Source organism: Nothobranchius furzeri, chromosome 10 (assembly GCF_043380555.1).
Source record: "Nothobranchius furzeri strain GRZ-AD chromosome 10, NfurGRZ-RIMD1, whole genome shotgun sequence".
Classification (NCBI taxonomy): Eukaryota; Metazoa; Chordata; class Actinopteri; order Cyprinodontiformes; family Nothobranchiidae; genus Nothobranchius; species Nothobranchius furzeri.
The window spans coordinates 62,510,931-62,522,108 of NC_091750.1; the positions used below are offsets into that span (position 1 = coordinate 62,510,931).

An 11,178-nucleotide genomic window follows, 5' to 3' on the forward strand; every position below is an offset into this window, starting at 1 on the left:
GACACAATAACAGGTAATCAACATATTCATGGACTTTTTCAACTCTGCTCTTGGACGAAATATCACCTTTATTCGTCCTGCATATTTCATAATCAGTGGATTTGTTGGCATTCCTTACACAGAGTACTACTATGTTTTTCTCTGTTTTGTCTATATTGCTTCAGTCCTTGGAAACACAGTAGTGATGGTTCTGATCTACCTGGATCATAACCTCAGAACTCCTAAATATATTGCAGTTTTTAACCTTGCTTTTGTAGACCTGTTAGGAAACACTGTTCTGGTGCCAAAGGTGATTGATATCTTTTTATTTAATCACCTCCTCATCCCTTACATTGACTGTTTGATTTTTTGTTTTTTCTGCTACACCTGCCTTTCAATGCAGTCTCTAAACCTGGTTGCTCTGTCCTACGACCGGATGGTGGCTATCATGTTTCCTCTGCACTATCAGACAAAGGTTACACACAGATTTATGTTTAGTTTGATTGCCTTTTTCTGGCTGTTTGCTATAATAGCTCTTCTGATTGCTGTTGGTCTTCTCACCAGACTCTCCTTCTGTGATTCAGTTGTAATTAACAGCTATTTCTGTGATCATGGTCAAATCTTTGGTTTGGCATGCAATGATAATTTTCCAAGTGACGTTATTAGTTTTTTGTTGCCAGTTCTTATTATTTGGATTCCTCTATTAGTCATCTTATCAAGTTACATTTGTATCGGCTATGCTTTGTCTAAAATAACATCAGGTCAAGAAAGGGCAAAGGCACTGAAAACCTGCTCAGCTCACATTTCATTGGTGGCAATCTTTTTCACCCCCATTTTAATCACATTTACTATTGGTCCACAAATACATCCTAATGCTAGGATAATAAACTTGTCTCTGACTTCTGTTTTTCCTCCCATGTTGAATCCAATTATTTATGTTTTACAAACACAAGAAATCAAAAATTCAATGAAGAAATTGTTAGAAATGAGGAGAAAATCCAGAATCATGGTAAAGTGAGATCTAAATGAAGTAACAAGGAGAAATTGAGACGCACTGATGTTTAGCAGATAAAGAACATGTGTGTTTTTCAGAAGTCACAAATTCGGTGTGGACATTCAGTGAAGAAAAAATTAAAACAAGTCAAAATATTTTTCATTGTATTGATTTTTTTTTATTACACAGAACTTTGAGACTGACATTTCAAAGAAGACATTGAAGGCCTTTAAAGTGTCTTTAGCCGATTGCCTTAAATAATTCATGCCACTAAAAGTCATTTTGGATCATCTTTTATTTTTGCTTTTTATGTGTGTGTTGTATGCTTATGCGTGTTTATGTATTTAGCAGACGCTTTTGTCCAAAGCGACTTACAAGTGATAATCGGCATGTTGCCCTTGAGGCTAACAACAACAATAACAACAACTTGACATCAATCATGGAGAGGAGGGAACAAAGGAGTGGACGGTAGAGAGGGGGGTGGGTGCAGGGAAGGTGCTAGTTAAGAAGATGCTCTCTGAAGAGCAGGGTCCTCAGGAGTTTCTTGAAAATTGAAAAGGAAGCCCCTGTTCTGGTAGTGCTTGGAAGGTTAGCAATTTGAATTTGATGCGTGAAGCTAGCGGTAGCAAGTGGAGCTCAATGAACAGAGGAGTGACGTGTGCTCTTTTTGGCTGGTGTTTTATGTCTGTGTTATTTTTTCAGATGAAAAAGTTTAAACATGATCCTTTTTAAGTTTGTGTACTGGAATAATATAGCTTAGCAACATTATAAATGTGCATGTTACTTGCCATTTATTGCAATGTGTTTTTTGATTTGCTTTAAAGTGAAAACTGTTTGTGCTCTCAACAAAACTTCTTATGGAGAAAATGCTGGAGTCGTCCTATCACTATGTCAGAGGATTTGACACCATTGCTATCCCTCTTCTGACAAGGGTCAGCATTTCAGATGGACTGAAACCAGTGCCACGGCCTTCACATAACCCTTATCACGATGGAAAATTATGCTAGCAGTGTAGTAGTTGTGTTGTACTGTTGCAGTTGGAGTGCAATGACTTTCTCCTTTACAATGACCATGTCTCCCTTACCTATTTTCTAAATATTAAATATCCAATAGACCACACTTCCTCAAGTTTGAATTTTGCTTTCACTGTGTCACTGGCAAGTCACACAGCAGGATTTAAAACATTACAGTACTAAATGTGGGCGAGTGCCCGGCACCCCCACTCCCACCATACAGACAGCTTTCACCATGCCTTATGATAAAGAACTGAGGATATGAGGAGATTAATTTTCTTTAATTTCTGAGCATGCACAATGTATATTTTCTTGGACTGATTTTTTTTTAAAAAGATGCTTATATTTTCACTGATGTATAATGTTGTATTTGTTTTTTCGGCAATTTTTTTATTGCTTATTCTCAAATTTAGGCAAGGCAGCTTTATTTATAGAGCACATTTCATACACAGAGGCAATTCAATGAACTTTATAGTTATCAGGACATGCTATGAAAGCAACATAAAAACACAAATGAAAATACACATTGATAGAATTACAGTTTATAGCTAAAGGAGAAGACAGAAATTTCTCTGACTACCACCAGCAGGCTAGAAGGTTCAAATGTCTTGCCCAAGAACACAACGACAGACATGGCCAGGCAGGGCCAGATTAACACTTTGTTGTACCCTGGGCAACAATATTCAAGGGCCCCATCATCACGACCCAAGGATCACCATAATATGGTCACATACATAATATTTTACTGTAATATGCGGTAAATATACTCAATACTTGAATGCCTGATATCACGTAACCCACTCAGGGTAATCTTTGACCTACCTCATGTGGACTGACCAATGAGGAGAGGGTCTTAACTTGAGGCCCTCTCTTCATTGGTCAGTCTGCATGAGACTGACTCTCAACTGACGTTAAAAGTCATAGGCAGCGAAGCATCTCTGTGCAGCGCAAAAGCTCGGGTGGACAGTTTGTTTAATGTAGGGTGACCAAATTTCCATTTCCAAAAAAGAGGACAGGGGATCTGTGCCTATGATGTCATATGGCAACGCCACACAAACCACGTTGGGGCCCATTTTTTGTAAGAACTAAATGAATATCAGATTCTGCCAATAAAAGGGCTCCAAAACAATTCATATGCAAATATTTAGCATATGTACTGCAAAATCTAATGTTTCCGCTTTAGTGCTGCAACAAGGTTTTAATAATAATAAATTATTATACATTTTGTTTTACTACTACATCGGTAAGCTTCCTGTGCACAGATTATTAAGGATGCTTGTTTCAGCTGTGAGATTAGACGACAGGGTCAATGAAAAAATAAGTTGTCACACACTCCATGGAACCTTTCAGAGAATCCACAAATAGTGGCTTTCAAATGGTTTTGTTACTTTTTGCAAGTTTAGAAAAGCAGCAGATGAGACAGCATGTGTGAAAAGTTAGTTTTTCGTCTGATAATACTAGAACATGTCAGTAATGTCTGAGGGGCTTTTATAAACACTGTATAACTAATACTCCTGGATGGGTATGAATTACACAGAGGCTTCTGGGGAGCTCAGTTATTGGGGGGGTGGAGGGGGTCATTTAGCCTTGGACCCCAGAATGTCTTGAAACGGCCCTGGGTGTGTGACTGAGTTTTGAAGGTGATCTGAGTTGTATCAGATGTATAAATATTACATGTGTATAGCTTATTGTTTTATACAGGTAAAAACATGTAGTGGAGATAAATCTACCTACATTTTACTTTGTTTTCTTGTTTTTATTGAACTATTTTCCTGTTCTGTCTGTCTCTCATCTTCTTGCATCTCCTCTAAACTCTCCAGAAAAACTGCTGCCTGGATTCTTATTTTTTCACCTCATCAGTTACTTTTGAGCAGATCAAAGGGATCTCCTGACTACAAAGCGGAGAGCGCGTTTCGATGCTGCGTCTGTGAGGTGAAATCACCGCAGCACAGGTGATGAGCTCCACAGTAGCAGAGCGCTTCAGGCACAAATAAGACAGAAAGTAGAGAACATGTGCGGACATGAACGATCGTGTGTTAATTATAGTTTTTGGTTGCGCCAATTTGAGAATGGGCCGTGCGCTGGAAGCAGCAGCCTGGAGCGCTGCGCAACAACGCGCTGTGCCGCTCTCTGTGCTCTCTGCTCAAGAGTCCATGAATGATGTAATATAGGTGGAAAACTTTTTCCGGCTCCCCTGGATGTGTAGGATATACAGCTCCTCCATAATTCGATCCCTGCTCCTGGATGAAAAGCCAGACATTTTCATCAATACAAGAACCCCCAGTCCGGACGCCCCGGACAGAGAGTGAAAAGTGGACATGTCCGGGGGAAACAGGATGGTCACCCTAGTTTAATATAAAGCAGGAGATTACAGTTACAGTATTTTGCTCGTGCCCTTGCTGCCCTGGGCCCTTTAGAGTTCGTGGGCCCTGGGCAATTGCCCAGTTGCCCATATGGTTAATCCGGCCTTGTGGCCAGGGCATGAGTTCAGAACAGAAACCAGTAGTTACAGGGTGAACTCCTAACTCCTGGACCATCTCAGTTGTGTAAAAATTACTGGATGATAAATTTGTAATTTGCTTGCTGTAGGGATGTCTGACCTTATTGATCGACCAATAATATCGGCCGATATTGGCATTAGAATGTAATATTGGAAAATATCGGTATCAGTTTTGCTTCTTTAATTACCCAACTTTTACATACAATGAACATATTGTCCATCAAACTCTTCTTCTGTATCTCCTCTTTACGGAAGCCCTGAAAGGCGACAAATTTTTTTGTGGAATTTTTCAGCTTTTTCCCTGCTGCTGAACCAAAAATCACCAAAAAAGTGTTTTTTCTTTGTAAAAATTCTAATCGTTACTTTATCATTTTTTTTGCTCAACCCAAAAAGGCAAACAAACACAAAAATAACAAAAAATAAATATAAGAAAATACTTTTTTTTCCCTCTTGTAAGTTTTCTAACTATGTACTTGCTTTTACAAATTATCCCGAGGTGACACTGGTGTTACATCCCATTTCAAACATCTGCAAAATTGCTTCTGTAGTCATTTATTCTAGTTTGACAACTCCAAGTGACATCCTATGCATATTCCAATTTTCTATTTCAACATGGTTCCTTAAGGGCTATTTGTCTGGAGTGTAAAAATGGTAAAAGGGAATTTTTTATTTCATTTGTAAACATCAAACTCAGCTTTCAATATTTATTTTTCTTTTATAAACATTTCACATCTGCACAATATACTTCTTGATGACTTCATTATAAATTATTTTAACTTTTTTATTTAATTCATATAATATTTTAATAAAACCCCATCTGCTTGCTACTTATTTTTATATTTTAATATATATGGGACTATCTTTCCACAAAAAAGCCAAATTTAGACTAAAATGTCTTTTTATCATTTATATTCAGCTAATTGCAGCTAATTGTTTATGACTCTTTGTATATTTTTTAATTGATTCAAACCTTTTTGGGGTGAGTGGTTGGAACAATTATTGTTACACCAGGATATTTTTGCATTAATGACAATATTGGAAAATACATTTCTCCATGAACCACATTGTTAAAATGCAATATAAAAAAGATAGCGGAGATGTCTTTTAACAATCAGCAAATAAACAATAAAACCTGATTTTTGTTTTACAACTGCAGAGTAAATTAAACCATTCTCTGAATCCATATCAGTTTTTCATCATGGTATCGTTGATGAAAGGATGTGTAGTGGCTTAGTTTGAGTAAATATGGCAAGTCATTTTAACAATTATTCAATAGCCTTACCACTTTGTAAATCCCATTTAAAACAGCAGTAATATAATTTATCCAAGTCCAAATAGCATTCATCCTAGTCTAAACTGAAAATAAAAAATAGCACAAGCAATTTTGCTGCTGGTCAAAATTACCTACTATTAAAAGAAGTGGTAATGCCCCCCTCAGAGTCTTACTCCACCCACGTATCAATTTTAAAAACTGCAACATTAGTAGGCGTTGCCTGGAGGACCGAGAGGGCGGAGCCGCGGCAGTGACGAAGACGATGGCTAACTAGACGATGCTAGCTCCCTTCACTCTGAGCAGTTATTAGAAGTGGAGGACGTTTCCCCCCCTCCTTACCGAGACAGTCGGGAAGAAATGGACCAAATCTATTTGGAGGAGACAAGCGGACCTGAGCCTTATTGTTTTGAGCTTGTGAGTTGCCTGAAACTAGTGGAACCGACCCAACAGGACCAGCTCTGAATAGTAAGTAGCCGTTAGCCAAAGCATTGGATTAGCTACAAGGTTTGGCTCCACGGCCCTAGAGAGCTAGTGTTGGTGCCAAAAAGGTCAAGAGGTCATCTACAAAATGTATTGAGTTGAAGCTGAGTTCTTAGGTTGAAAGTGGTTTCTGGCTAGAGTTCGTGTGTTGTTCCAACATCAGCTCCGAAGGAATTTCCTGTTTTCGTCTCTGCCTGCTTCCAGTAAAAGCTGGATGCTTATCTGACTTGCTAAAAACTTGATGTGATTCCAAAATGTTCCTGTGTCCCAGACAGGAAGTCTCCCCTCACAGTTTCCACAGAGAGACGTGCTACCAAATATGGTCTGGTTCTCGCCTGTTTACTGTTGAATGTTCAAAGGCTGTGAGCTATATGAAGGGGACCACTTGTGATGGTCTGGGTCTTTTTCGGCTGTCCTGAGATGTGAGCAGATAAATAAAAAGACCACGCTGCCTCGGCTGAAAACTCCCTCTTCGACTCTTTTTCTTTAAGAATAACAGAAAATGCCCACACATTGGCACCCCAGATGGGTGAACAGCGAGGACTTTCCGTGGTGTCCCTTGGCTCCTGTCCAGTGGCTGAGGCCCGAACTAAGTGCCCAGGTGAGCATGTTTTTGTTCATTTTTGTGGCCTCTGTCACTGGGCAGGGGTGTCCTCCTGTTCTGATAATACTATAAATATCAGTTGGAGAGGGAATTCATGTCTGACAGTGGTGAAATATTCACACCGTGTGAACAGCTGTGTCATTTTGATGACGGACAAATTTTAAGTGTCAAATTAAAAGGTGGGACAGCAAATTGGAATAGAATTTTAACAGCTGATGGTTCTGAGAGGTCGACACTCTTTAATCCAGTCTGCTGACTAGGTAGAGCAGAGACGGGGATATTGAAGAAAAAGCGCTGAAGTTGTGAGAGATGATCTTTGCCTGAGTTCGGTGTTTCCCCGGGGATTGGTAAATTTAATAAGAGTTTGTGGCAAAGGAAAAAGAGAAAAAGAGGCCTGTATGAAAAAGTTGAAGTCTTTGTTGAGTTCGGCTTATCCTCGAGGAGTAACAAATTTAAGAGTGTTTGCAAAGCAGTAGTGAGGCCTGTGAGAAGACGTCTTGAGTTTGCAGCGAGAGGCTGCGTATGGCTCTCAGTGTGAGCACTAGGAGAGTGCAGAATGTAGAGCCGAGGTTTGGGAGCTCCGTGTGGGTGGTCAGCGCTGGATGATGTGTGAGTGTGAGGGCCTGATGCGGTACCAGGAAAATAAATAAATAAGATAAATAAGAGCTTTAAAAGTTGCAACTCGCATATGTAAAGTTCACTGCAGTGCTAAATTTAATGTTTGAAGTTACGCAAAATTCAAATTCTGCAATCCTGTTCTGATCAGTCTGAACAGAGTACCATAAGTTAATAAATAAAAGGTTTTAAAGTAACACACACACACACACACACACACACATATATATATATATATATATATATATATATATATATATATATATATATATATATATATATATATATATATATATATATATGTAGTGGCCTGGAGATTAAAAGGGAGAAAACAAGGAACACAAGGAAAGTTGTAAATGACAGCTTTATTTTAGAATATTTAGATATACATTTATTGAAAGACAGACAGCTGCTAAACAGTAAGATAAAAACAGATCTGTAGAAAATAAATATATAAACTGTTTCTCAGAGCGCTCTCAAAAAATTGCAATTTGACTTGCTCTAATGGTTGAATAAGACCTGCTTAAAAGCATAGTAAGCATTAAGTTCTGAAAATTACCATTGCGGTGTTACACAAATTCTGTGCTTAGAAAACAAATACACAAATAAAAGCCGTTAAAGGAAGTCCTGTCAATTTGGTGTAAAGTAGGAAAAGTAAGTGCCAATTTGGGTCAGTTAAATTTAAATTAGGAGAAAACATAATAATAATAGTTCAGCTTACACAAAGATATTAAGAAAAGATAAGGTAAAACAAACATTTAATACATATATATATAATGGGAATAAATAAGTGACAGACTGACTTACTTTTGTTTAAAAGACTGTGACAAACAGAAAAAAATGTTGTCTGTGCCTTTGTGAGTGAGTGGATGTGAGTGTTTCTTGCATGAGAAGTGAATGCTGCTTCTGGCTGGATCCTCTGTTGAATGACGCAGTGTTTAATAGAGAGAGTTGCTGGAAAAAACGGGGTGTAGTCCAGGCTTTACCCGACTGAAAGACAATAGAAAAAGAACTTATAGTTAGTGTGATGACAAGAAAATCATTTAAAATATAAAAGTTGCATGGTCGTGTTTATACAAAGGAAGTATTTTATCAGCTTTTAGGCCGTGTTGTAACTGGAGCCTCTCTCTCTCTCTCTCTCTCTCTCTCTCTCTCTCTCTCTCTCTTTCTCTCTCTCTCTTTCTCTTTTTCTCCTGCCTGCACACACACACATGGTGGAACCAAGGCTTGCTTGCTTTCTGTAACATGCAATTTTAAGCAGTTTGTGACTTTAGAAAAGATATTTTCTGGTGTTTTGGGCGTTCCGTAGGTTCGTGGTTGGTCTTCATGAGATCCTTCCTCTTGGACGGTCAGAGATGAAAATGACCGGAGTGTAGGCCTGGGGACCTGACTCCACCCACATTTACACACAAGACCTCTGCAGTCTAAAAATAGCACAGGGAGCTGCAGAATAGCAGCTCTGGACTGCTCAGGATCGTCTTTATGAAAACCATAAAATTAACAAATAATCAGTCAGGAAATAAAATATTTGTTAAATCTTGCTATAAAATAAAAATCCAATAATTGCCTTGCCTCAACTTTAAGAACCATTAACGTTAATGCCTGGATTTTGAGACGCTGAATAATGAAAAAACAGATAAACTAACTATTATTTCCTGTAACCTGGCTAGAAACTGTACCAGGCTGTTCTGAATTAAAAACTGGTAGTTCTTTTCCCAAAATAAGATGGATAAAAATAAAAATGAAAAGAGGGATCTTGCATTTTGGGATAGATTGTACCTAATGATTAAAACCTGTGTAGAACTGATTTGATGATTAAGGAACAATTGTGCCCAGGAAGTAGTCTAGATTTACCTTTGAGTCAGTAAAGTCGACTAATTATTAGAAGCCATCGTTGATTTGTAAAAAAGACAGTTCTGTCATTTCAACCCAATCAACATATTTAAGGGAGACTTTTGCTGATAACTGTGGTGGCATGAGATTTACTGGGTCGGCCCGTCACAGAGGCGGACGCAAATGAAAGTTTCCTGGATCTGGCTCTACACAAACAGAGCAGGAAGTCCCCACCACAAGCTGTGAATTATAACATCTAGATGGGGCAGCACTACGAGATGGACACATTGGGACAGGCGCTTGTTTGCCCGGCTGCTGGTGGAACAAAGACAAAGGGGAGGAGCATGTGTGCCAACATGTGAACTTTAACCAATGACTGGGGTCATACTGAACTTACAAACAGATGCTCAAAGAGACTGTTTCCCGGTAGGGTCCACCCAGTGAAGTGTGTTTGCTGCAGTTAGGTAATGGAAAAAGCTTTTTGGCAACAATCAGTTGATTTGGTGAAATGTTAGAATTGTGAAAAATTTACTAAACTACTGCAGAACATAGTTAACTGAGGAAGTTATCCTTAAAAAATAGGATTAGTAACCTGGTCCAAATCACCATTGGATGTCAATATAATCTTTATTGTAAGTATGATTCGAGATTTGGAAAACCGCAAGTGTCAAGTTTCTCTATGTTTGCTCTATAGCCTATCCTAGCTTTTTATCATAGCTTATATGATTAACAAAATTTAAATGAAATAGTGGTAAAGTAGATAACTCATTGCACAACAACTTCTCGGTATTCATCAGGTTTCTTAGTTGACTGAATGACTTTTCTTATTTCTGCAAATCGTAGGATACTCAGCTACAGCGGGCATGCAGTAAAGCCTCATTTTCTTTAAAAAAAAATAACGATTCATCAGCATCATCGCTTATTTTCAATGGTCAAGGAAACAGTGCCTATTTATAAGTCTAGGAGAACGCTTTAGGCTTCAACAGTTTTTTCTCCTTAACCACCAGTTTTGAAGTACGTTTGAGAGTACATCATCAATAAATTGAATATAAACAACAATTAAATTAATAATTAGGCATTTAGCTGACTAAATGATTCATGGTACATCTCATCCGAGACAACAGTGTTGTTTTAGCTCCTTTGAGTTTCCCAACAGATCTAGCCAAACCTGATCCTATATTTTTCTATCAGCTGTAAGTTCTAACGTAGAAAATAATGTTACAAAATATTGAATCATTGTACCTCTCATTCGATAATAATTATGTTCACATTTTCTCATCTTGTGAAATCTTTAACATAACATTTTTAATTGGCCTTTTGCGGGAATGGCGTTGCGAGAACATTTGGATTTGGCTACAGCCGAAATTGGCTAAACTGAAATTTTGGTTTGACTTAAATTAGGTGTCACTGAAGGTAAACAAAGCTATATTCATGCTGCATGGGAATTGGAGTGTAGGAGCTAAAAGCAGTGTTCTGTGTACGTGCGAACTGACATCCTGTTTATCAGCCCAGCTGCTGCGTACGTGCAGCCTGACAGCGCCAGCAGCAGAGTATAACTGCTGTAGGAGGGATGAGAATGGGACGACAATTGGCTAAAGGAAAAAGTCGTTAAGTTTATCATCACAGGATGGCATGATAAAATAAATAAATAAATAAATAAATAAAAATAAGAGAGAAAAAGGAAAATTAATTAAATTAAACGTAATAGTAATAAAACGTTAAATTGATCTAAATCTGTCATGGAATCACTGCCACTGGGAAAAGGAGTAGGTAAAAAGAGGATAGGGGAGTATTTCTTAGCACAAATCACGTTATTGATTTAGCAATGCAGCTTAATTTCAGATAGATGGAGAAGTAGCACAGAAACACACTTCTAAGTGAGGAAAT

At 38.2% G+C, this 11,178-nt stretch overlaps 1 protein-coding gene across 1 annotated transcript; it reads left to right on the top strand.

Annotated features, from left to right (window-relative positions):
* The first annotated feature begins 28 nt into the window (after window positions 1-28).
* Window positions 29-997, top strand: LOC107374183 (olfactory receptor 1E16-like). Its single transcript, XM_015942329.3, has one exon. The coding sequence runs from the start codon at window positions 29-31 to the stop codon at window positions 995-997; it is 969 nt and encodes a 322-aa protein (XP_015797815.1).
* Window positions 998-11,178: the final 10,181 nt, after the last annotated feature.

Excerpts from the sequence above, each read along its gene's own strand:
- LOC107374183 (XM_015942329.3), top strand. The coding sequence starts at position 29 with ATGGACTTTTTCAACTCTGCTCTTGGACGAAATATCACCTTTATTCGT.